General features: G+C 41.0%; 2 protein-coding genes across 18 annotated transcripts in view; both read right to left on the reverse strand.

Annotated features, from left to right (window-relative positions):
- The window catches only part of si:ch73-103b11.2 (protein outspread), a 52,072-nt gene extending 46,929 nt beyond the window's left edge, over positions 1-5,143 (reverse strand). For 2 of the 4 annotated variants that reach the window (XR_001808617.3, XM_017418319.3), the window contains exons 1-2: positions 4,240-5,142; positions 575-652 (exon numbers count right to left, since the gene is read on the reverse strand). Coding sequence is in view for 3 of the 4 variants with exons in the window: in XM_017418319.3 (XP_017273808.1) it covers positions 575-652; positions 4,240-4,362 (201 nt within the window). In the remaining variant the exon portion in view is untranslated. Of the gene's footprint in view, positions 1-574; positions 653-4,239 lie in introns of all 4 variants that reach the window. The other 2 variants (XM_017418320.3, XM_017418318.3) reach the window with 1 other exon arrangement.
- Positions 5,144-6,337: 1,194 nt separating this feature from the next.
- On the reverse strand, positions 6,338-23,301 carry LOC108237124 (actin-binding LIM protein 1). 14 transcript variants are annotated; one of them, XM_037980829.1, is made up of 21 exons: positions 23,143-23,301; positions 19,174-19,317; positions 17,352-17,535; positions 17,156-17,262; positions 16,345-16,471; positions 16,151-16,244; positions 14,806-14,893; positions 14,621-14,679; positions 14,431-14,487; positions 13,144-13,221; positions 12,256-12,426; positions 10,786-10,815; positions 10,569-10,698; positions 10,364-10,456; positions 9,394-9,441; positions 8,903-8,967; positions 8,691-8,733; positions 8,563-8,570; positions 8,109-8,177; positions 7,774-7,854; positions 6,338-7,548 (listed from the first exon to the last, which is right to left on the reverse strand). In XM_037980829.1, exons 1-21 carry the CDS (start codon positions 23,153-23,155, stop codon positions 7,435-7,437), a joined length of 1,803 nt encoding a protein of 600 aa, XP_037836757.1. In that variant the 5' UTR covers positions 23,156-23,301; the 3' UTR covers positions 6,338-7,434. The 14 variants fall into 14 exon arrangements, with proteins under 14 accessions (XP_037836757.1, XP_017273832.1, XP_017273833.1 ...); XM_017418343.3 differs by having other exon boundaries at positions 9,394-9,444; XM_017418344.3 differs by lacking the exon at positions 14,431-14,487.
- Between the last annotated feature and the right edge of the window lie 3,563 nt (positions 23,302-26,864).

A 26,864-nucleotide genomic window follows, 5' to 3' on the forward strand; every position in this document is an offset into this window, starting at 1 on the left:
TTTACTGGTTAGTCTGCATAACTATTCTGCTTACGTACAAGCTCCCAATTATAGCCCTGCAATGAAAAGCTGACTATAAAAAAAGACGAAAAACAGAAAAACACAAGCACAACGTTTCAGGGATGATGTCAAAGTGGCAGCAGCAGATTGCTGATAGTAGATCAAGAGGTGCTTTCCCCCCCAAAAGCCCATATGGAAGCCATCAGTGTGGCTGTGAGAACCAGGTCCTTCCCTCTCCTCCCCCACATTCTCCCTGGTCCTCTTCTGGGATGCACCACCACAGTATAATCTGGGAGCTGATAAAAACAGGCTCCCATTACATGATGATAGGGAGGGTAACGTTTCGCAAAATAAACGTCAATATTAGGCTCATTACTGCCTCGTATGAAGGCCCTCCTTTGATTAAAAACAAAAAACAAAAAAAACCTCCCACAAGGATCTGCTGATTGCACGACGAAGTCACAGAGCTGCTGCGACTTCGACTTTTATCAAATGAGTGACAGAGTACATAAAAGGTCCATCGAGTCCTGCTAAACTCCATTTATCAACATGTTAAACTCTCCCGAACACTTACCCGAGATCTGTGTAAAGGATTGTCAAAATTTGTTCCCTCGGGAACAAGAAGCAGCCATCCTGCATAGATCGGTTTGGCCTGGTAAGGGAAAAGAAGACAAGGTTAAAAGCTAACGTTAAACCGTAAAATCAGCTGTTATTTTCTGCACACTTATAACTGCAGGCGGTTACCGCAGCTAGCTTTTACTAATAGCCGCAATAATCGCTTGCTGCTACTGTCTGAGGTTACGGGTTCTGACCCCACTCCAGACAGTTTTACGCCAACCCAAAAGGCTCACTTCAGTTTCCCCTCCCAAGATGTGCATTAGTCACTGAATGCCTCGAGTTGAATCTCCGGCTGGCTTTACTCCAGAGCACCATGCTGCCCCGGATAAAAAAAAAAAAAAAAAAAAGCCTAACACATGATTTTTTTTCTGTCTGATCCTGTCAGTGGGTGGACCAGCGAGTGGGAGGAGGAAACTGAGCGAGAAAAAAAAAGAAAAAAAATTGTGGATGAGAACTAGGAAAGCAGCACAAATCTTGGGAGCTTTTGTAGCCACGGATCTGCAAGTCGACCGTGCAGCCCGGCAGCTTCTTCTTTCCCAAAACGGTTCCGGTAACATACTTGAACAGGAGTCACAGCAGGAGTAGTCGGCACTTGTTTGCCAAGAAGGAAAGAAAAAAAAAAAAAACCTGCGAGAGAACGACTATGTGCAGAACAACAATTAACATTTATATGACAATCCTTCCTTCTCAGTAAAGAGCTCAACTAATTAACTCGCTTACATAATCCACTTGCGTTTCCCCAGTCTATGGAACGGTAGTTAACAAATCAATTGCAGAGCTTTGACATTTATAGCTGCCTGGCACTTCTGTCTCTTTTTATCATGGGTTTTGACTACAGCCATAAGTTTATCCTATAAAAGGCTGAGCACAATCCACTATAAAACCCTCTTTCGCTTTGATTACACGCATATTTCTCAGCTGAGTGACAATGTAAACAAAGTTACTCAACAGGAATTTTTTAATCAGAAGTCCAAACCTTAAACTTGGGACAGTTCATAAGTGAACAGACTCAGAGAGGCATCCTAAGACGGTTTGCAAAACTGCTAAAAATGGCAGCAGCTGTTGGAAAAAAAAAAAAAATCTAAAATAAAGGGAAGGTGAGATTCTGCGGAAAACGAGAGTGCATGGTATGGAAAAACCTCTCGGCTCACATGACCTGACAGAAGCCCACAAGGCAATTCCTCCCAAGTCAGAGAAATGAGATCAATGTGGGTCATTTTTTACCCTCCAGTGGCTACATGGATTCATTGGAGTATATTCATGCTGTGTTCGTTTTGCAATGGCTCCAACCTCCTAATCCCTTTGATCAGAACAGACTAAGGTAATGCACTGACAAAAGCAGGAAGGCAAATGGAATAATAGCTTTTGCATTATTATTATTATTATTATTATTATTATTATTATTATTATTATTATTATTATTAATAATAATAATAATAATAATAATACCCAGAAATTTTGTCCTGTAGGTTTTTAAAAATAATAAATCAGGCTATTTTGACAACAAATGATCACTGTCAGAAGCTGAAGACTTGAATGTAAAAGAATAAAACCCTGCATGTCAGACAAAAATAAATGAATTAACTAATAAAAAGGCAATCTGCATCCTGACAGCAACACTGGTCTCCATGGAGAACAGGGAGTACAATGTGAGCTGAGCTGACACCTGGGGACTGACAAAAGAGCTCCGTTTAGTCAAACATGAACGATTTCTACAAACAGCCAACCTACAAGCATGAGTAGGTTTGTTAGGCCCAGTGCTGACTCGGCTGCAACCTCAGTTCCAACCACTGAACTGGTGATTTTCCTACCCGGCAGGGGCAGCCCCATCGGCTCCTAAAAATAAATCCATTTGCTTCTTTGCCGGTGGGTTAGAATGACGGGAACCTGTATTGGTCATACATTAATTAGAAAAAAAGTTACCTGAATAAGATTTGTCAGTCTGGTTGTTTACGTTCAGAGATCCCCAGTGGTATAATTTTGAACTTTTGCTCCAAGAAAAAGCTGCTCAATTTACCTGAAGGTGCAAAAAGACTCGTTTTCGAGGACCTATAATCCCTCAAAAATAAAATAAAATCAACCAATTAATTCATCAGGTAATGATAATATCATTTTCTGTCATACCAAACTCAATATTTGGGGTGAATAAAAGGTGCATTAATAGTTATTTATTAAAAAATTAACTAAATGAAACTATTCTAACCACAGCATAAGCTAATACATTCCCAACACTGACCAAAGAACATTTGCTGAAAGTTTTGTGGCAATTTTTACAGAAATTTTGAAATTATGGCTATTTTTGTGACAGATGACAAGTTTTCACATTGTTAATTATCTGAAAAATTATCATTTTCTTTTTTTAAAGTTACTAATTGCAAAAATATTATATCAAACCTAAAATAAAAAAATCACCCTGAACTATATCAAATGGTGCAGCTTGAAAGAGTTTACTCCATCAGTTTTTATACTGAATGCCATTCTAAAATGTGGGTCCACACTCAACGTAAACAAAGCGCTTGGTGACGTCTGCCCCGGAAGCTCGAATCACGTGACTGACCTACATCAAGCTGGCCTGTCGGCGTAGATAAATATGGCAGAATCTGACGAGCGCAGAATCTTGGAGAAGACGTTTAGGTGGAAACGGGAAAGACTAGCGCAGGGGTGGGCAATCCTGGTCCTCGAGGGCCACTATCCTGCATGTTTTACTTCTTTCTTTACCCCAACACACCTGATTCAGAGACTAAATCACCTCTTCATGTTCTGTAGAAGTCTGTTAATCACCCATTGATTCAAATCAGGTGTGTTGGAGCAGAGAAACAAAGAAAACATGCAGGATAGTGGCCCTCGAGGACCAGGATTGCCTATCCCTGGACCAGAGAGAGCCAAAACAAGTGGCAGGAATATAGGTCGGGGATCCGGCGTCAAAAGAGGGCATTTAAACACGCCACTTTGGGGAAACGTTGATTCGATCGGCAGGTCTAACGTTTGGCCTGCTTTCACTCACCTCAGCTGTTTTCATAGGTAAACTAACACACAGGGTGACTGCGTACCAATGTTGAATTCAAGGACACATTTTGAGCAGATTCTGTTTGTTACTTTATGATATTTTTTTTTGTTTTTTATTTTTTCTCTGGTCTTCATGACATTGCAACAAGCACCTCTAACCCAGATATGTGATCTTGGTGTCGCCTTCAAAGCTCTTTCAACTGAATCTGTTTTAAGGCAAACCTTTTTTCTTGGGAAAAAAAATTGGTAGCATGTGAGTTTACTGAACAGCAAAGCAAATGTAATGACTAAGATGCAGGTCAGCAGAGTTCAACGTGCCCTGATGCACCATTGTTTCTGCTCCACTAACAGGAAAATGAGCTTCTCAGTCTGAAACTTCACAAACAAACAAACAAACAAACAAACATAGAAATGATAGTATGCCCTGTAATTTAACATCAGCAGCAGATATAACATGTTAAAGATTGGTAGACGTAATTAAAGGTTAATATGATCCCTTAAGGCTGTTTAATAATTACGTCCAATTAACTTCAGCTTTAACAGCCCTAATGACACTTGACGTTAAAACTGATAGGAACACCTGCAGTGCAGGTGATCATTCCGCGCGAGACTCACCTGGTTCAGGTCCTCGTCGTTCAGCAGGTGGGATTCCCTGGGCTTGAAGCAGTTCTGACATTTGCTTTTGTTGAAAATGTTGGCCTGGAATTTCCGACAAGCGTTGTTGTCTTTGAGCGACATGGTTACGTTAAAAACGAAATAAAAAATAATGATAATAATTAAAATATATATATTTCAGATATTCAGTCCTCCCCGGGAGCAGGTATCCGTGTATGCGTGTACGCGTCGCAGTAAAGAGTCCATTAAGCGTCGTTCACCTGTTCCCCCCTCCTCCTCCTCCTCCTCCTCCTCCTCCTTCAGGTGTTCTCGATAATGGTCATCCTGCGCGCGGGGGGCGTCTCGTGCAGCTACTATGCCAACTTTTTTCCCACCCACCGACCCCTCTACGGGCGTATCGAGTTGTCAAAAATAAGTTCAAGAAGCAAACATCTGCGTGCGGGTTTTGTTTTTAATCTCACGGACGTCCTGCGGAGACTTATGAGCGCTTCACAGGTGACATTCCGGGCCTCCGGCTTTCAGCTCGGGTCCCGGCAGCCTCCATCGGGCGGAACGGTTCTGCACCGAGGGGAGGGAAGGGGGAGTAGGCTTCGGCCCCTCTCTCTCTCTCTCTCTCTCTCTCTCTCTCTCTCGCTCGCTCTCCGTCTTTCTACCTAACGAGTGGAAACCGCAGTCATTGTCGCTGAAACTACTCCCAGCCCCTTCAGCGGCTCCCGTTCGGGCCGAACATCGCCGCGCAACTTCGGGAACGCCACCGACGCGGTTGTCACGCCACCGGGTTCATCGCTTGCGGGGCGGCGGGGGGCGCTGGGTGGTGGGGGAGAGCTCCTGTCCGTCCTCGTCGGCTCTGCTGCGCAGTCTGCGGTCGATGTTTTCCGTGAAAATCTCCGTTCGGGACGGACTTCCAGTCCAAGAAGGGGCGGGGAGGCGCTCGCTTTGACTGGCAGCGGATTCCGACCAATCAGATTTATCGACACAGCCAGTCTGTCCAATAGGAAGCACCCAAAAGTTCCTGCTTTTCACTTAAGCTAGGTGGGCTTTAAAGAGCCCATCAGAGTAAACACTAACTTTCCACGCTAAAAGCTGTTTAGGCTGTAATTTCTTTCTCTTTACCTAAAAGCCGTGGGTGACATTTATGTAGGTCACAAAGAAGCAAGCTTTTCTCCTTACATGTTTTTTTTTATTTAATGTGTTCATAACAAAAAATAAAATGGGAGAAAAGGGCACAATAAATGTTGACACATGTATTTCTTAATTACTCTTCTACCAATATAACTAAACTTATTTAGATTGATGAGTAAAAGAAAAAGACCAGCAGAACTATTTATAGGCTTTAATTGGATTGAGTTAGAAGTTAATTAAGGACTTGATTTGACTGTTTTGTGTGTATATGTGTAAATATATATATATATATATATATATATATATATATATATATATATATATATATATATATATATATATATATTTCTTGATAGGTCAACATTAACATTAGTTTTATGAGTTGGTATATCATATTTTACCTGAAACCCCCGATTTTTTTTTTTTGCACTTCCTGATACTCTGTAACAACCAACCTCTGGAATCAGCATTTTCATAAAACTTACAAAGTGTTTAATCCATAGAGAACACAACACTATTACTTGTAGAATGATTTGATATGTGTCCAGGCCAGCATCTGTTTAATCAACATTTGTCTCATTATTACACACATTGAAGCTTAGCATGATGGTGAGGGTTACTTCATAATGCGGTCATTGATACTTTATGATGTTCTGAAAGACAGCCCAGCAATAAAGATAAAGCAGCTACTGCTGGCTGATCATGACCAGTTGAGTTCAAGCTCCTGAGCGCCACCTGCTGGTTGTAAAACTCAAATGGCTGCGTCCAGGACATCTCACACTCATTAGGCCCAAACTAAATGAGAAGGTATGACTGCCAGAAAGCGGCTCAGGGTATTTCAGATCCTGTTTAAAGTTATGTGGTGTCTTTAGAAACAATAAGAAGCTCAGATTGTTTCCGGTTTGTTTTCCTCCCACGTGTAGATTTACTTTAAATGGGATGTATGGTTGGAAAAAAAAGTGCAATTCTGACCCTGTTAAAATGAAAATGAACATGTTTATTCAACTTATAAGCAGTTTTATTTAGGGCAACAGAAGTGGTGACATTTACCACAGCCGCTTCAGAGTAAAATATGAAACAGACATAAGCACTAATACTTCCTCAGGGAATTAATTAAACACATTTTAGTGGTAATTGATAAGTCTTGAATATTTTATTACATCTGTGCTTTATTGTGTTATAGTATCTTCAGAAAACAACAACAAAAAGTTCAGGGAGGAGAAGTACAACATCCATTCTCCTGAACTAGTACGGGGTCATGGGGTCACTGGTTGAGGTACACCCTGGACAGGTCACCAGCGTCCACATGGAGACAAACAATGCACACACTCACACCTTGGGCCAATTTAGGGTTACCAATTAACCTGACTTGCATGTTTGTGTGCAGGCACGCACAGAAAGAACATGCAAACTCCACACAGAAAGGCTGCAGCCGGGAGTCAAACCCATGACCTTCCTGCTGCGAGGCAACAGCACTGACCGCCCACTCCACCGCGCAGCAACCCACTTTGGTTTCAGCCAAACTTATACTAGCTGTTAGCTTGCCAATCCTGTCAGAACTGATCGCCTTTCCTTTCGAATTGAGGCTGATCACAGAGCCATCTACAACAGGTAAGATATTTATTGATCACAACCTTTCCACAAAACTCCAGTTTAAAAGATCTGAACTACTGCTTTAAGATCACTTGGACAGGGTCACAGTTACTGCTTAGGAAGGACCATCTTTACTGATAAATTAAACAAAATGTAAGCTAGAAACAGAAACAGAAAGCAAAGCCTCAATAAAGGAATTGCATGAATTCTGTCCTTTGTTGCCATGAATTGTTCAATATGAACATAATCTCTGAAAAACAAACATCTACGTTGAGTTCTCGTGTTCATTAAGTTCTTCGGTAAATTTCACCAATTTTCATTAAATAAGCTAAAGACACAAACAAGAAACTCAGAAAGGTCACCTGTAAAGTTGTATTCTGTCCTTTTCTCAGACTAATAATGTATCGTTTTATTGTGACAAATGCAAAGAAATGCGCCTGAAAAGACAGAACCAGGAGTAAACCACACGACTGGCTGCAATCAGAAGAGATCCGCTTTCTTCTTCATGTCGTTACGTTTCCAAAGTGGAAGTTTGTCGAATTCTTGAATGTCTATCCCAAAGAGCTTGAAGAAAGAACCCGGGGACAGGTGACGCTGCAGAGAGAAAGGACAACAGCTAAAACCTTAAATAAGCTGAAGCTGAACTCTTTGTGTCACTGATGTCAACACAATTCATCATCATGTCTCTTCTTTTGACTTATATTTGCTCTTATGTCAGTACACGTGAGACTAAAAGGTATTGGATAATTTAAGACATGTTTTTTTTGGTCTAAAAATAAAAGCCTTTGCCGTATGGAGGGGGTAATGTTTTCACCGTACCTCAAGCCGTGCTCTGTCAACATCCCTGGGAAGCTTGACTCGTCCTCTGTTTGTAACTTTGAGCATTTCATACGGGTAGACCTTCGTGAAACAAAGACGCATTGAGAGCAATTTATACTAACAACCTTTACTGGGCATTTTTGTGCAGTCAAGTGAGAAATTAACCAAAGCAGGTCACAAAAATAATAATAATAAAAAAGTTGCCAATCACTGACACAAAAATCTCTCTTTATGAGCAACTTTACAGATGGAGCAAAAATGCTGTGGCTGTTGTAAGTCTTTAAAAGCCCATTAAAAGCCACGCAACTTTGGCAAAAGGCATAAATGATACTTGCTTTTATCTCCACCAAGTTAGGCATAGAAACTCCTCTGTCCATTCGTGTTAATGGAAGCAGCTCGTCACTCTGCACAGGGAAGCAAACACACAAGAAGCAAAAAGCAAGCGGCGAGGTTAGAACAATTAAAGCTTGCTTAGAACATGCGTGCTTGGAAAAATAATGTTTTGTGTCCATTTGCTGATGTTATTATTATTATGACATTATTTCTGCAGCCTGTGGAGTCCGATTCATTTTATTGCCCTGAATTTATTTCCTTTGGTTTTTTATGCATAAAGAACTTAACGTTGTTTTTTTTGTGAAGAGCTTCATAAGACTGTCATTAATATTCTGTTAAAGACATATGATAGATTGAAGTAAAACTGGGATATGAGAGTGGACAAAACATGCAGATGCACACAATGGGATCATAAAGTAGCTGAGGACTGCGTGAAAATGAGTTCATTTCACATACCTTGAAGTCTGAAAAGCAGAAGGAAAGAAATCAAATCATCATCAAGTTCAAAATGATGCATAAAGTTTAAATAGTAAGAAATACCTACATTAAAGCAAAAGAAAAGATAAAAACCTCTGCAGACTTACTGAATCTTTTGCTGTTGGTGTTGCAGAAATCAGCTGACTGAGGCTTAAAGAGGAGAATATGAAATGAGTGGATGAACTTCCAAACGGGTTTTGTTCGTTTCTAATAATGTGTATTAGCCAACAGTTTACTGATAAGCTGATCAAAAAAAAAAAAAATGTTACTAAAACAGCGATTGTCAAGTCACAACAGGTACATGCTGGGTTGTTCTTACCAGATTTAGGAAGTCGTGACCATATTCTGGCAAAGAGGTTGTTTGGGATGCGGAGGATTTTGGATCTGTGAGAAAGTGACACAGCAGACAGATAAGCTCATCGTGAGACGACTTACAGTCCGACGGCCCAAAATAGACCCGACTTCCTGAGGAAAATACACCATCAGAGGTCTGTGTGCGGTGAAACTGACCTCCAGGTGCTGCTCTGTTCTACAGAATCTTTACTTTGAGTTAACATTATCACCAAGCAGCTGAGTTTAACATTAAAACAGATTAAAACAGATGATCACACCATTTACCTAAACCTAAACTTCAACTGGATGCATTTGTCTTCAGGTTTTAGTAACTTTACTTGACATTATCAAAAGAATGAATAAAACAACCAAACATATGTGCTTAGATAAAAATGGACAACAATAGAAAATATATTCTGCACAATGTAGAAGAGATTCAGTGTAATATGAGGTGTAAAAGGTCAACTTAATGCATACCTTGCTTTTTATAAATTGGAGGCCTCCTGTACAAATCGAAGCCTTCATCTGCTGAAAGGATACATGCAGAATTAGCAGATAATTAGTCTGAATGTATGTTCAACAGCAATCAAAACTACAATATTATTGACATCATTCACAAGTTTCTCCTTTATTTCAACTTTAATTCACATAAAAAAAAACCAAAAGATTAATGTTTCAGTAGGTATTTAGACAAATTTGCAGAAAAAGAAGCTGCAATCGCCATTTCTTGAAGCAGTAGTTACTTATTTTTAGTTCTGTGAAAAGATTCTGACCAGATTAATGTGCTAATGGCTGGTCCAAATGAACCAAGACCAAAATATATCACTCTCATTTATAAAATACTGTAGCGATTACTTCTATTTTATGAACATTTAGACTGCTGTTAAGCTCAAAAAGTCACCTAAAACATGCAAGATATTAATTGTTCATAATTTCCCAGAGAACGCCACTTTAATGGGGTTGAACTGTTGCTTTAAGGGTAGTTTATCTGAATAAAACCAGCCTTTGACTCGGCATCTGACAATTACCTTTGAGTAAATAAAATACCACTGTTCTCAGCGTGCTGTTTGTTCTGTTTGTTAGTCATCGACGTTCAGCAGAAAACAGCAACCTGCACTTGTCCTTGTCTATTTCACACAAAGATGTTATAAATAAATAGGGAAATGTGAGAGAGAAAACTGGAAGAAGTAATATTTGTTGATTTATTTAATCAATTCTAAATAAGAAAACGAGAAAAACCAGGCAGAAGGCAGTTATTTAGAGGTCTGACCACTGGGTGGCTCATTTACTTAAAAAAAAACCCCATCTGTGCCACCCTTCTCTGCTTTTGGAGTGTACTCCTGAAGTGAGCATTGAACTGGTCTGTTAGTTGTTGGGGGGGTGCAGACAGACTGGTGAACACACACTAACAGGAAGGACGGGGGGGAAGGGTGGCAGAGGATCTTACCTTTGGTTTCAGAGAGAAAGTGGTGACAGAAAGGAGGCGTGGGGCTGGTGTCGTTTTTGTTTTCAAAGAGCAAAGTGGGAGAAAGCACCAACCCTTTTGATTTTCCAAAGGTGAAGGAGAAAGTGTTAGGGAGGGAACAGGAGGGTATCTGGAACAGAAGGGTGCTCTTTGAGGCGCCGGAGCCGTTTGTCTGGGCTCTGCTCACCTGGTCGGTGGAAGTGTTGTGGTGATCTGGACAGAGTGGGAGTGTAGCTGTGACGATAACTCATGGTTTGACCGCCGAAAGATCCGTGACTCGTAGATTTTGGCATGCGCGTTCTCATTTCAAAACCCTCCTTGGAAGACAGTAAACAGAAAAGCAAAGTAAAATTAAGCCCACCGGGCTGATTTAAACTGGGACTTTATGAGCAGTTTTTATTTACCTCAGTGGTTTCAGATAGGTTTCCTGCTGACTATTGCAGACGGACACAAGAAAAATTATTACAATAACTAAAATTTACCCTACACACATACCACGGACACACTAAAACATGCTGTGACTTCAGGTGAAAACTCAAACTACTTTCTTGGTGAGTTATTTGTGAAACATCAATTAGTCATCTGAATCAGAAAAGAGTGATCAGCTTTTCACATAAAGTCAAACATACAAAGATCTAAGACACTCTTTTATTTAAAAAAAATTAAATTAGATTCTAAGTTTTTTGCAGTCAGTCCTGATTTTGTTAGTAATAATGCTCCAAACGACAATTAAAGAGACGTTTTTTCATTTTTCCCTATAAAGTGGGTTGCAAAAGTATTCACTACCTTAATGTTCTGGATTCAGGAAATGGATGTTTAATATGACTATGAGTAGTAATGCTAAAAAAATAAAGTTTGGATCTATAAAGTTAAAGTTAGTAAAAAGTAAAACTGAAAAGCGGTGCAGTCTCACACAGCCCCAAGTCACTACCTTGTAGAGCCACCTTTAGATGCAGTTATAGTATCAAGTCTGTTCCGGTTCGTCTACACAAGCTTGGTTTGTCCGTTCTTCACCACCGAACGTCTCCAGCTCCTTCAGGTTGGGTGGGTGCTGCTTGTCTACAACTATCTTTAAGTCAAACCAGAGATTCTCAGTTGGGCGGAGCTCTGACCAGTCCAGGACCTTTAACAGTTTTTCCTGAGACCAGTGGAGGGTTGATTCAACCGTGTGTCCTGCTGATGGAAATACATCCCCACACCATGATGCTGCCACTACCATCCTTCACTGTAGGGATGGTGCTCTCGTTAAGATGAAAGTGGTAGATTTGCTTTAGACATTTTGTTTCCTGGGTACTCCTCCAAGAAGCCCAGTTCTGTGCAGCTTATAGTGATCCTATGGACAGATCCTCCTCTCTCTACAGAAGAGCTGCCCAGCTCCATCTGGGTCATTTTTAGTCCTTTCTTTGCTTCTCTGATTAATGCCCTCCTTGCCTGGCTCATGGGTTTTGGTGGACAACCCTCTTTTGGCAGTTTTACTGAGGTGGTTTGAGCTTTCCGTTATCTAATAATAGATTTATTAGTGCTCCTTGGGACTTTCTCTGACTCGTGCGAAGAGATCCTCGGTCTTCATGCTGTTTCTAGCTTGGCGGTAGCCCTTATGACTTAAAGGTGTTGAACTGGTGGCTGTTACAGCAAGTGCGGATCGTTTGGCAGGTGTAGATAATTTGACACTTCAACTGCTCACAGATCAATCTAATTCAACAAATTACGTGGTTCCTGAAGGTAATGGCTGGGGGGTTCAAAATACTTTTACAACGTACTTTTACAAACGTAGTCAGAAAGAAAGAAGACAAAACAAGGCTTTGCTTAGTTTGAATCAATCAAACCAAGAGGAAACGCCAAAACAAAACAAAACACCAGTCTGTCCCAGTTACCTCTGTGGGGCTCAGCCTGTTCTGTCTGTCGCCTTTTCCGTCCAAAGCAGAGGAGTTGTAGTTCACACACTTATATGATATCGTGTCGGGATGCTCTATATCAAATATAGCCTTGACTCTGGGAATTGCTGCTAAGTCTCGATAATCAATGATCTCGTTATCTACTTTTGCCTGGGGAGGACGGGGACGGGGACAGGGACAGGGACAGGGAGGAGGAGACGGACAACAGAGGGGCAGGAGACAAAAGGAGCAGACGGTTTGGGTCAGGTTCGGGTAAAAGTCCAAAGGTTTCCATCTCAGCAGAGAGGAATAAAACTTTAACCCTCAAAACATCTCCACTGTCTGACTTTGGCACAGGAAGCAGATTCACAAGTTCGTTCTATTTCTGAGTTTGTTTTTAAAAAAAGAGTTTGGCTTAAATCTTGAGGTGTTTTGATGGTAAAGTTTATTCCATTTCATCATGGATGATAGGAGGCTAGAGGAAAAGAAACGAAGGCACCATTTTTTTGTGATCAAATTTAATCTGAGTCCTTCTTAAATTGACTGGACACATTCATCAACACGTGGTTGATTTTCTTTGTAGATCAATAGATGAGCTGAGAAAATGTAAAGATCCCAAACTGAAATTACATTTTCTCAAACGCTCAACATGAAACTAGTTCCGATCAGTCAAGGTTACCTTGTTTTTTTTAATTTAAGAAATAATATAAACAATTCAAACATTCAGCCGTGTTTTTTTTTATATATTTGTCCTCATGTATTCTCAAAAAGAAAGATCTTGTACAAGTGACTCATCCGTGTGATTGCCCTGTATGAATAAAAGCATTTTATTGAAATGTAAAATGTGCAGTCTGCAGCAGAGGAGACGTTCAAGGCATTAAAACTCACACAGATGGTTCGACCGGGACTGCCCGGGGTGCATGAGCTCGGCCTGGAGCAGGAGCTTTCAGACGACGATCTGTTGGGCTGAGAAACAAGGAACAGATTACCTTTCCATCTCTCAACTGAACCCGTCTACCTTAATGATTTAATACAAGAGCAAGAGTGCGTATTGACCTGTAATAAATTAGGAATGTGTTCGTCCAGTTTAATTTAATTTTCTGACATGCAAGTAAAAGTCACTGCCAGCGAACAGCCATTCTGCTGCATTATGGAGGTTAAAACCCAGGCATACATTAGTCTTTAAGGAAGGAACCTCAAAATCAAGCATCCATAAGTTTCACTTCCTATCAGCACAGCATCCAGTTCAGCCATTCAGGTAAGCCAATTATCATTCTGTCATGTGATTTAATCAAGCAGGGTTAAACTCAATTCATGTGACCATAACTCCAAAAACGATGGTTCAGATCTTCTCAAGTAGGGTTCTGTTGAAGGGTTTTGAACAAATAATATCTTACCTGTTGTAGGTCGCTCTTTGAACGAAATAGAGTTTAATTGAGCTAACAGTTTACTTGACTAAAAATCAGCATCTCAGAGGACTGCGACTATGAGTGACTAGCTGGCAAGCAGCATTTGGGAGACGGTCTCCAAAACGTCCCGAGACGTTCACGTGGGTTCTTCACTGTCTTCAGAGGCTCACAGTCTTGTTGCTTGAATTTTGAACAGGCTTTACAAATTTTTTGCAACAAATTTTTCCTCAAAACAACCACAGAACTGTCACGGGCGTCAAGGAGCCTCCTGAATTTCGTTTTATTTTTAGAGCGCTCGACACAAGGCTGAGGGAAGCAGGGGCGCGGAGGGTGCTGAGGCATCCACTGGTGGATGCCAGAAGACATGCATCGGTTTTACCACATTTTAGTATTATTAGGTTTAGTAAAGTTTGGTTTCGTGTTTCTGTGTGCCAAATGTTACAACCAATTTTAACCTATTTGAAATATTGTTTATGTAAATTATTATTGTATAGGTTTATAAAACAAAAATAAATGCTTTTACGTAAACTATTTTAAAGGTTTTTACACTGTAGTTGTTTTAATACCGCAGAAATTCCCTTTGGTCTTGGCCTCTCCCAGCCATTAGCTCATCAGTTCCGTATATTTCTCCATCATTTAAAAGAGCTATCTACAACAGGTAAGATATTAATTATTTATATTCTTTACACAAAACCCCACTTCGAAAGATCTGAACTATCCCTCTAGTATATCAGTGCAAAAAGCAGGTCTGCACACAGGTATTAACCTTCAGCTCATGTGGGGGGAAATAGAAATCAAGACAGGGCGTCTTTGACCTGCTGACCTGAGAAGGAAGACAACATGTAAAGAGATTCTGCTTAATATCGTCGGCTTCTAAAACTAAAAAGCCACGCTGCTTTTGAGGCTTTAAACAGCATAAAACATGAAATTAATGTTTCCGGTTACAGAAGTCTCACCCTGTAACTGTCCCCAGCTTTGCTGCCGTCTCTGCAGTTTGGATGCCAGACTGTCGTTCCTGAGAAAACGTGGATAGTAAATTAATTTTGTTTTTACAGAAAAAAAAAGGTTGTCTTTAACGAATATAAAATCATCCGGTATTTTTACACAACCGATAACGGAATAAGATGACTAAGAAACCAACCTTGCAGATACATTTCCTCTCCTTCTGTGAACGTTTTGTCACAGCAGTTGCATCTTGCACAGCTGGGGTGGTAGTGTCTGTGCCCAGCCTGAAACAGAGACGAACAAACAGATAAAGTGTTGGTTTTAAATCTGCTAATGAAACAACAAGCTACTGACAATTGTTCAAATTAAAACTAATGTTCAAACAGACTGAGGGTACTTCACTGTGTATCACAGTTTGGAAAAATTTAAAACAAGATGGGGTACAAGTTTAGCTTCCTGCTCTAAGATTGTTACTATATTCAGCTGAGCGAGTAAGATCTTTTCAAAGCTTAAAGACGTCATATTTCTTTAACTATAAGGAATGACTCTTTGTGTGTGTGTGTGTGTGTGCTTCTGTTTGTCTGTTAATAAGATATCTCTGCAACCATCCATCCCTCTTGGTCTTGGGCAGCTGGTGTCCATCTCCAGCAGTCACTGTGAGAGGCAGGGGGGACACCCTGGACAGGTCTCCAGTCCATCACAGGGTTCTCATGAAAGCGAGGATGAAATAATCTTTGGACATACAACTATAGCTGATTGTTATTTGAAGTCAGCCTGATTCAAGATGGCCACCACAGCTAATCAACCTCAGCCAACACAAAAAATATCAGTAACTCAGACACAGAGCTAAAATTCTGTGAGGTAGTAGCCAAAAGTTGTCCCTAACACATACTCCCAGAGCTTTGTTTAAAAAATTTAACATGAACTGTTAAATTTTGTCTGTCTGTTAGCAAAATATCTCATGAGCCAGTGGACAGATTTTTTTAAAAACTCCCAGAAAGTCACCATTGGACGATTAACGACCGAAGTCAACCAGATTCAAGATGAACGCCACAACTAATCAACCCTAGCAAGCACAAAAATGGCTCTAGCTTTGTCAGTTTCACAGATATTAAGCCAAAAATTGGTATCTGAGGGTCATCCATGGCTACCCAAATTTGCAGATCGCATGAGATCTTTGTTTAAAACTTTGGCAGACAAGGCAGTGGGTATATGGAATGCTAGGCTTAAATTAATTTTGTATTAAAGTCAAATGACTGCAAGTAATTGTAAGCACACCTTACATCAGTTTGATGCTGTTAATTGTAAATTTTATCCTTTAGTTTGTATCATTTTTCTGTTTTAGAAGCCATCCCTTTGTCTATTTCAGCTTCATGCAGGATGGTGGTGTTTACTTTTTAAAATGTGTTCTAATCTGAAGAGGAACACAAGCTCTCGTAGTCAGTATTCCATCCCAGCTCTTCTTCAAAATCCTTCAGGCTTTTTACATCTTCGGATGGCAACTTACACAAAACCGGGCTTAATCCAGGAGTGGCTCTCACCTCGAGGACCTTTCCCGTGATGAACTTTTGACACGCGTCGCATTTCACCCCGAACTGAGTCTGGTAGTCTCGCTCGCAGTAGGGAACACCATCTCTGAAAGACAGACACGTTAGAGGCTGACTTATTTCATGGGTCACACGATAACGGTGGCAGTAAGCACAGAAGAACTCGAGGAAGTGAAAGTGGAATTTACTTGCTGATGTATTCTCCACTCAGCACCCTCCTGCAGGTTTTACATTTGAAGCAGCCGATGTGCCACTGAGCCCCCAGAGCCAGCAGGGCCTGGCCGTTCTTTATGTCTCGGCCACACCCAGCGCAATCTGAAAACCACACAGACACAGTCATGTCTGAGTGTCATATATATATGTGTGTAAACTGACTGCATTGCGTTTGCCGCCGCAGAACAACAGCTACGGTGCTGTTTTCCTGTAGATTTTCTTAATAAGCAGCTTTTCTGTACAATCCTGCAGACAGATCCTTCTAATCAGAGGCTTATTGGGTCTCAATCCTCTCTTGATCTGTTATATCAGTAATCTGTGGACGGACCGAGTTAAAGCGGAGGCCGCATTCATCACTGCGTTGAAGACGTCCGCTGCTTTAGAGTGACTTGAGAAATGGGAGACAGACACAGTTTGTCGTCATCTTCTGTCAACATCAAGATTTCGTTTGAAAGGTGAGGACGATAGTTGAAAGTTCTCGTAGAGTTGTAACCTATTTGTGGCTTTGGGCTGCATGAAGTGCAAGTTTCTTACAGATGACGTCAAATAATTAGTCTCCTCTTAAAAGATGAAGGAACATTTTGCTAAACATATAAAAGAAAATGCAGAAAATATATGGCACTGACCTGACTCAAAAATTAAATAAATCAAACAAGCAGGCACTTGACTCTGACTATAAACAAACTGGCTAGTATCCACCACTGTCTATAGGAGATCATGGTCTTTAATCTATTAATACATATTTTAAAAGGATACTGGATCAAATGTTAGAGAGCGTGCACTCACTGCTGGGAGGAGTGATCTGATTTGAAGGCGACGTGGGTTCATTACAGCACTGACAGAGGCAGTCTTTCCCCCTGAAAGTCACACAGTCCCCGGCAGGGAAAGGTCGTCTGAGGAGCAGAGAGAGAGAGAGACAAAGTGATGTTAAGCCACACAAAGCACCAAACTTCCCTTTTGCCGGGGCAACCGGACGGTTTACTTGCAAACGGTGCACGCGAAGCACGCCGGGTGGTAGGACTTCCCCAGGACTGTGACCACCTCGCCCTCCACGAACTCGCCGCAGTTGTTGCAGGGCGTGCCGTGGAGACGCTGGAAGTCCACCGGGCACAGGCAGTCCCCGTTCCTCACGAAGAAGCCGCTGTGGGCCAAGTCACAGCCACACACTGCCCACGAGTACACAGAGAAACCAAGAGACGGATTACAGAGGCTGATATGGCAACACGGAGCGCCGGAGGGAAAAACACTCAGCACTCTAAACAGGCCGGGTGATTTGGATGACATAAGCATTTTTAGCTGCACTGAGGGTATGTTTAGGGGGGAAATAAAGCACTTAAAGTTTCATGAAGAGAATAAGGCTGGGCTCATCATAACGTCACAATGTGGAGGTGTAAAATATGGATTTTACAAGCAGAAAAGAGAATTTTATTAAACAGAAAGGCTCATTCTGATGAGAACCTTGTGGAAAAAAGAAAACTTTCTACAACAGAATAATAACAATCCTGATATTACTTTTAATTCCACATTGATGGACTTCGTGGGTGAATGTTAAATCTTTTGTCATAGTCTGCCTTGGATTTCCAGACTAACAACATTTAGCTAGAGCTAGAATCCAAGACTGTTCAAGAAACGTCTAGATCAGGGGTGTCCAATCCTGGTCCTTGAGGGCCACTATCCTGCATGTTTTACTTGTTTCTCTGCTCCAACACACCTGATTTGAATCAGTGTGTCATTAACAGGCTTCTGCAGAACATGAAGAGGTAATTTAACCTCTGAATCAGGTGTGTTGGAGCAGGAAAACATGTAGGACAGTGGCCCTCGAGGACCAGGATTGGAGACCCCTGTTCTTGATGATCAAGCAAGAAATTGAATCTATTAGCTGCTGTTAGCTGTTAGCTCATAGCTGACTTTGTTTTTGTTACTTTAAAACTGTAAAAGCTGAAGATGAAAACAAACACATTTGAAATGTTTGAAGCCATGTGCCATTTTTACGTTAAGCTTTACTGTCCAGACCTTTTGTGTGTGTGTGTGTGTGTAGGCTAATATACTGATCAGCAGAGCAACAGATTACAGACAGGATGTGCCGTTTTCTCTTGGCTCGTTTCGAGGCATCTGATACGACCAAAGCCACGCTGTCCTTTAGAGCCTGGCCAAAACCAGATTTACTTCTCTCTATTCTTGTCCCGCTGTGACTCACTCACAGCTTGATTCATTGGGTTTTTGTTTTTGTTTTATTCTGTCTACATAGTCCTAAAGGCAGGATTTGTTAAACTGATATAGAAATCCTTCACAAAGACATGGAGATGAGACAGACAAGAAAACTAATAACGGTGTTTTAAACCGTCTCATAGTGTTTCTGTTGTTTTAGACCAACTCAAATAGATATATTTACATCCCAATTACTTTAAATCCAAGTCATTCCCCTGCGAGCAGCCTTGTCTTTCCCCCTGAAAGTGTCTTTGTTTCCTCTCTGCCGTAAACACCGCCACATTGTTGCGAGAAGGCAGCAACACGGGAACCCTGTCAGGACTGATTAGGCGAACAAAAGCCTGCTGGGAAAATATGTCGGCCATGAAGCAGGGTGACTCCGGTGAGCGACCTCCTGACAACAGCCCACTGTCCACGGAAGATGTTTCCTAACAAATCAAATGTGGCGGCGTCAGATGACCGTCATCACACTCTGAAGAAATAAGGTTTAAAAAGTAGCCTAAACGGTTGTGTGATGTTTCAGTCTCCGTGAACCTACGAGGCCTTTCAACCAGAGCGGCTGTTTTGCTCCTTTTGCTCACTCTGGTTCGACTCACCTTTGCAGGTGAAGCACTTTATGTGGAAGTAGCTGCTCTGCACCCGCAGCACCTCCCCTCTGCACGCCCGGCCGCACCTGGAGCACTGCACGGCCTGCCTCCCCGCTGCTGGGCCGGGCTGGCAGCCGTCCTGGGTCTGGAGCACTGCACGGGCACAAAATATGAACCTTTTTTTAGTTCCAGTAAGGCACTTTCACCAGGTGTTACACATGTAAGACATCTCTCCGCTCAGGCCAGTCGTTCAGTTTCAGTCTCCACATCCTTCTACCATCTCCGTCTCCTGCCTCGATTCCCAAAATGCAATTGAAGGAGCGGCAAAGGTGGACACTGGCTGGAGGAAATATCAGTGAAAGTCTTTTCAGGACCCCCAGTCTCTGTGAGGGCTGTGGCATACATATTGTAAACTGTGTTCAAAATAATATCGAAAGGCAAACACTGGATGACAAAGGATTTTCCCTGTGTTTGAGTGAGTGTATCATTTGTCTGTCTGTTAGCATAATATCTCATAACCCACTGGATGGATTTTAATGAAACTCTCAGAAGATAATCCCTGGATGTACCTCTACATCTGATTAACTTTTCGAGTCTACCCAATCAGAGATGTCCGCCACAGCCAACTGAACCTAGAAAGCACAAAAATGGCTGTCACTCAGTCAAATTTACAGATGTCGAGCTAGAATTTGGTGTGGTAGGAGCAGAGAGTTATCCTCACTACATACTTTAAACTTTCAACATTGTGCAAAGTCTTTGCTTAAAACCTCGGCATTAACTGTTGGACTCCACCTTGTTTGTCTGTTAGCAAAATATTTCATGCAACACTAGATAGATTTTAATGAAACTCTCATAATGTAACCACTGGATGTACATCTACAACTGATTAACTTTTGAAGACAACCCACTACAAGATGGCTGCTATAGCTAATCAACATTAGCAAACATAAAAATGGCTATAACTGTGTCAGCTTTACAGATATTGAGATAATATTTAGCGTGATGGTAGCTGAGAGTCATCCCCAACATATACTCTGAGTGTCAACAAATTGTGCAAGATCTATGTTTAAAACTAGCAAGAATTGTGGCAAGCTATATACATTCCTTTAAAGAAATGCTATTTTTTATTTTAAATATTAATTAAACCAACAAAGAGCTTGTTTTCAGAATGGCACGCATCAAATGGTTGTCAGATTAGTATAATATAGACTAGAGCTCATGAAGTCGAGCTGCGCAGCTCAACTAAAATGAAACAGTTGTTGCTTTTTTTCGGTTTATAGTAATGTAAGTAATTTAAAATCCAACATAAATCTCACTTCAATGGTTTACGTGGAAAAAAGACCTTTTCTTTGTAGAGCAATCATTTCTGGCAAAAACAACAATAACCTATCAGAACTGTCCTTCCAGTTTTTACACACGTTTAGTTTGACAAAGAAGAAAAAAAATGGACATCAAAGCGTGGGCTCCGGTTCGAGTAGTACCACACAATAAAAAAACAGAAAAACAAACAAAAAAATCTCATCATTTCTCTGCCGAGATTTAAAGGTTTAATGTCCCCAAAATATCCCTCAGCATAATACACATAAGCAGCGGGCCTTGTGCTCCCAGCGTTGTCTCATACAGCAGCATGCTGTTCAGGATTATAAAATAAAACAAAATAAATCAAACCCTCAGCCTGATTCTTTCTCTTTTTTATCCCCTCCACGCTTCCAGGGCAGCAGAAGCGGCGGATGCCTGGACAATCTAATCAGTCCACTTGAACGGCCCTCAGAGTGATTAGCAGGCAGAGGGAGAGGGGAAAGAATGTGGCCTCTGCTCACAAACAGTCAGACAGACATGTCGTCTTTCATCCACCTTCAGCCACAGAAGGGTCCACGAACACCCACCCCTCACACCATAACGAGACCTCGCCGACTGCTGCTGGAAATACATCGCAGATAAGCTGCACCGCCGTGCAGGAGGTGTGCTTTTTTTTTAAAACAGATGAAAACGAGTTCAAGCTGGAACAAGACCTGCAATAACTGAGTTGTCTGCCCTGCGACCAGAACGGATCGGACAACTTTCTTGTTGAGGTTAATGAAACTGTAGCTGATTCTTTACACATACAGGGCTGCAGTGATGGTAAATTTGTGTTAGAGTGCAAAAAAAGTTGCCACCATGCAGTGGTTCTCAAACTGCTCAGCTTCTAACCCACAAAACAAGAGCGGCAGAGACCTTTGATCCCAGATATTCCCACTTTAATCAAACAAATTCTGTTATTAAAGACGAACATTGTGACAACATCACAACCTTAACTACTATGATACTAAGTTTTATGAATTATTATTGTTGCATTCACTCTTTACAGTAATTATGGTGGAAACATGCCATCTTTTTATGTTTAATTTTATTTCTGGAGATCATTTGGCGGGACCCTCAATTCACATTTCATGACCCACAATGAGGTCCTGACCCCAACTTTGGGAACCACTGCAGTAGAGTCTAAATTTTGGAAGAAATGTTGAATAATTCCAAACCTATTTAACACTGGCAGGTTAAATAACTCTTGCGACAGGCATGCTTGTGGTTTTTGCTTGAATTATAAGTGCCGTTAACTGGGACCAAAATGGCCGCGATTGGCATTCAGAAACATAAAATGTCAGGAATCCAAGAAGTAGCCCTCCACTCTTTTCTGACGTCTCCCGGAGCGCGAAGCTGATCTGGTGTCAGGTATTCGCAATTGGTGGATATAGAAAGACTGCAAACAGGAGAGAAACCCGAGATGGGCAGCTAATCACACAGGCCGCTGTTCTCAGCTATAAAAATCTGTGTGAACACACACGTGTTGGAGGAGTGTGTGTGTGTGTGAGGGGGGTCTGTTTTAGGTCTTTATTTTGTAATGTAATATATGTTTGAATGCATTTCATTCTATTTTAAGGGTGTTAAAACAATCTCTTCAATATATGCAGCAGCAACGACAGACTACTGTTATTCTTAACACTTTAATGTGTGTTTAATAGGCTTCATTCTGGATGTGCAAAGTCAGGAAAAGCTCATTTTTACCTTTTGTTAAAGTGGGAAATATCCAAGAAAAGCTCAAATGTTCCCAGCACTTTCAGGATGAAGAAGACAAATGATGTCACATGACTTTTTTGTCAAATTTGTGGCCTTTTTTGTGGTTTTAGCTTTATTTTTTAAGCTTTACATGTTCATAGTGTGCGTGTTAGGGGGATCCCTTGTAAGTAACAACACTTTCTAACAAACACCTGTTTAGCGGATGAGGTGAAATGTAATTAACTGTAAGTGAAGAGCTCTGATGAAGACAACTTGCAATGAAATCTAGCAGATTAGGAGTGAGCAGCATTTTCAGACATTTAACTTCAGTTTCAGGAAGTGTTTTCTTTCAAAGGATGCTGGCAAGACGTTTAATAAGCTAGATAATCTTCAAATATTTCAGGAGATTCAAAAGTTAAACTATGTTTTTGCTTAAATAATCAATGATACACTGCTGCATTCAGGCATATATTTCTAAAATCACACCCTGTTGTTATTTAAACAGCTGCCCTTCCACTTTTACCCACTTGGCAGCTCATATATATTTTTTTTGTTTCTGGCATGTCTACAGCCGGGAAACCACAATCTTGAAGAAAAAGTCGAATATAAAGTCACGTTTGTCATTGTTCCCAGAGTTCACACACACACACACACACAAAGAAACGTTATTGTGCAGATTCCTGTAGAATAATACCAAAGAGCAGTGTAAGGGTAGGTGACAGCTCAGACAAACTTATGATCCGTACTTATTCTGAAGTTTAAAAAGAAAACAAATTAAAAGACAAGAAGAAACTGACAACTTGACATCTCTTAAATATTCACCTTAAAAAAAAATGTCAGTGCTGTGGCTACAAGAATAAATCTCAAACACATCCTGACTGGGAGAAAAAGCGAATTGTGTGGACACCTGCTCACACACACACACACACACACATAAATGTCTACCTTTCTGTTTCATGACTGCTGGTTTCTGCTCGTCTGTGGAGGAGTTTATCGTCAGCAGATCAGAGTGAGGAGGACAAATCAACGGGGCTTCTGCTCCAAGAGGAAAGGGGAGGTCCAAAGACAGAGCGCCTGACTCTCTGTGTGTGTGTGTGTGTATGTGTGTGTGTGTGGTCAGTAGGAGTGCCATTAAATTTTCTTGCTCCCTGATCCATGACCTCATCCGGACTGAAAAGGAGGAACCCTAAGTGCATTGCTGAAATATTTTTCTTTCTCTAAAACGTCGTGCTGATTTGTCACGAGGTATTTGGTAACAAGTAGTTCCAGCTTCAGACTTAAAAAAAAAACAAAAAAAACCCCACATTACTCCTAAAAACAATCAATCAGATTTTACGATTAGAATAAATGCGGATGATGTTCCAGCAGATTTACCTCTACATTTCTGAAACATGTTGTGTCTCAACACGAATAATGTCCACACGTTCAATCAAAACTTTCTAAACTCAGATGTAGATGTAAAGGTACAACAATGTGGGCTCGGATCTGATTGGCTCAGAGATATGCCACCCCAAATTCATTTTAACTTTGCCGCACTGGAATTATTTAAAAAAGGTCTGGAAATATTCTTTAAGATTAAACATCATTGCTTAAAGAAGCCTACGTGTTTTAAACGCTTTTGTTTTAAACAAGTTGATGCAACCTTTTGGCACTCAAAGTGCCTGATGATCATTCTAAACCATTGTCACACCAAACTTCAGCTCAATATCTGTAAAACTGATACTGATCTGCCAAGCAGTAACATTTCGATTGGTTGGGATGATAATATTTCTGGGGAAAAATAACCTTTCTTCCTCCAGAAAGTAAGCAGAGTTTCACCAGGAATTTTGTGAATAAACATGAGCGTCAAAACCAAGAAACTCCACCTTTTCCTTCGGAGAACTCCAGTTGGTTTCGTTGTGGAATAAACTTTACTGCATCGGACTCTTAGATCCAACACTTGTGTTTCTGAGACTTACTTTTCATGACTTTACTCAATGTAGGTAAAAAAAAAAAGGCCCAGAGTCTAAAACTGGCCCAGACCTGGACTATAGTTTCACACTACAACTTCCCCAGGAAAGAGCAATTTGAACAAGTTTGAATGTAGCAGTTTGTTTGAGTTTGAGGAATTTAGCTAAATTAAACATTATTTTTATCAAAGCAGAATGCTGTAAAATAGTCCACAACCATTCCAGCGTCTTACACACATGTTAAGATACAAAATGAAAAAGCCCCAAAATAAAGCTCAGATGAAGTGAAACTATTTATTACCTGACACCTCGGCAGGAATGCCGGCCAACTTCTCACACAGGATGTAGTCATCTGGGTTGATGAAGGGCAGCTGCTCCATCATGTACTGCTTGGGGATGAGGTAGAGGACCTCGGCCAGCTGCCCGTCCTCTATGATGGACATGCGCCTGACCGAGTTCTTCCTCTTCACCCGGTCCAGGACGATCATGTCACTGCTCTGGCTGGAGCCGCAGATCCGGCCGAGGCTGTTCAGGTTGAGGAGGCTCGACCTGCTCATGTCGTCGACGCTGTCAGCCACGCAGTCGAGGCCGAAGACCGACTCCAAGTTGGAAACCATAAAAGCAGCCGAGCTCTCTGCTGGATGCCAGGTATTAAGCTGCTCCCGGACTCTTTCTGACTGACTCGGTGTGTGTATGTGTGTGTGTGCTGTCCACCAGGCAGTCAAAGACTAACTCCAACAAGGCCCCTAAGAAGATTAGGTGAGGTATATTTAGGGTTTATCTTCATGACAAACGGAGCTTCTCAATTCTCTTGGAAGTCAGGTAACCCTTCTTCCCTCCTTTTCCGTCACCTTGAACCTGCAGCAGAGACATGCTGTCACTGGGGACGAGTTCCTCCAGAAACCAAAGGATTGGAGGCATTTTTAAAGAAGATTATGAGCTACCACTAGAAAAAAAATTCTGCTTGCTTGATTGTTGGTTGGATTAGAACTGAAAACATGAACAGCTGGACAAAACGAAACAAAATAACTAGAGAATTTGCATTTTCAGTGAAGCTACAGAGTGAATGCTGAGTACTGACTGACTGCTGACATTTGCTCAAGAAGCTAAAACTGAGCTGGTAAAGTCAAATGAAGCCGAACACTAGCTAAATACTAAAAGTAGAAAATAGTTCAACGTGGCAAAAGCCTGGCTGAAGATAAACGTAGCAAAAAGCTTGGCAAAAGTAACAGGATGGTAGCTAAAAGTAGCAGAGGGCAGCTAAAAGCTAAAAGTAGCCTAACAAAACAAAAAAAACAGAGCCAGTATGATGAAGCAGATTTCAACAATAACAAAGATTATAACGGCACTGAAGAAATCTCTATGTGATTCTATGGGGAAATATTTGTAAATAAAGTTAAAGATTTTGAAAAGTTTAAAAGTTACAAAAGCCAAAAGTCAAAGCACCAATCTCCTGAATGAGCTGAAGGTTCTGATGCATGAAAGGTTAACGTAGCACAAAGAAGGCAGAGATAGTTAGACTGCAAAAAACATACAGAATCATAAAATACAGGAGGACGATAATGTGAATCCTTAGTCCTAATTTACACACAAAAATGATCTTGGAAACCTTGCATTAAAAAAAAAAAAGATTTTTGGTGTTCGGCAGAAAGAGTTCAACCAGGCCAGGTTCAGACTTAAAGGTTGGGCCTCTAAACCAAGTAAGTCGTCACGGTGCTTAAGCAGAGGATTGTAGTATTGTTCAAGGACAGACAAGACTTTGGTAAATTTAGAAACCTTCTAATTAAAGTGCAGTGTCATGAAACACAGAATGTTGCTCTATTCCTTAACTCTGCTCAGCCCCTCTTAAAAAAACAAAAGAACAATTAAAAAGGTTTATTTTACATCAGTACGTGCATTTCATTAAAGTTAGGCTTTTTGTGTTGCTAATAGAAGAAATACAACCCCAGTTCCAGATAAGTTGGTGTGTTGTGTAAAATGCAAATAAAAGCAGAATGCAATGATTTGTAACTTTTATAAAAAACATATTTCATTTACAATGGGACACAGTAAACATATCAAATGTTTAACTGGTAAGGTAAATTTTAATTTTTATGGCAGCAACACATCTAAGAAAAGTTGGGACAGGACCATGTTTCCCTCTGTGAAGCATCCCCTCTTTTTTTAACATCAGTCTGTAAACGTTTAGGACTGAGGAGAGCAGCTGCTGGAGGTTTTGGAGGGAAAGTTGTCCCATTCTGGTTTGATGGAGGATAATAGCTGTTCTACAGTTTTAGGTCTTCTTTGCTGTATGGGAGCAAATGTTGTTCTAAAAGCTGTATATATTTTTCTGCATTGATGGTTTCTACCACATGTGTAATCTGCTCATGCCAAATGTACTAATACACCCCCATACCATCAGAGAGGCAGGCTTTTGAACTGTGTGCTGATAACAGGCTGGATGGTCCCTCTCCTCTTTAGTATGGAGGAAGAGGAGTTTGTGGTTTATAAGAATCATTTTACATTTTGATTTGCCTGACCACAGAACAGTTCTCCACTTCAGTCCATTTTAAATGAGCTTTGAGAAGACGGCAGCGTTTCTGGATGGTGTTCACATCTGGCTTCTGGATGTCAGGATAAACTGTGTTTACAGACAATGATCTGTGGAAGTGTTCCTGAGTCCATGCAGGGATGTCCAGAACAGAATCAGACCTGTTTTTAATGCAGCGGCCCCTGAGG

The sequence above is a fragment of the Kryptolebias marmoratus genome, linkage group LG17 (assembly GCF_001649575.2).
Source record: "Kryptolebias marmoratus isolate JLee-2015 linkage group LG17, ASM164957v2, whole genome shotgun sequence".
NCBI classification, from domain to species: domain Eukaryota; kingdom Metazoa; phylum Chordata; class Actinopteri; order Cyprinodontiformes; family Rivulidae; genus Kryptolebias; species Kryptolebias marmoratus.

Excerpts from the sequence above, each read along its gene's own strand:
- LOC108237124 (XM_017418343.3), bottom strand. Across the intron at positions 14,680-14,805 it reads AGAGGAAATGTATCTGCAAG|GAACGACAGTCTGGCATCCA; the intron begins GTTGGTTTCTTA and ends ACGTTTTCTCAG. Across the intron at positions 8,734-8,902 it reads GTCACGACTTCCTAAATCTG|CCTCAGTCAGCTGATTTCTG; the intron begins GTAAGAACAACC and ends CTCCTCTTTAAG.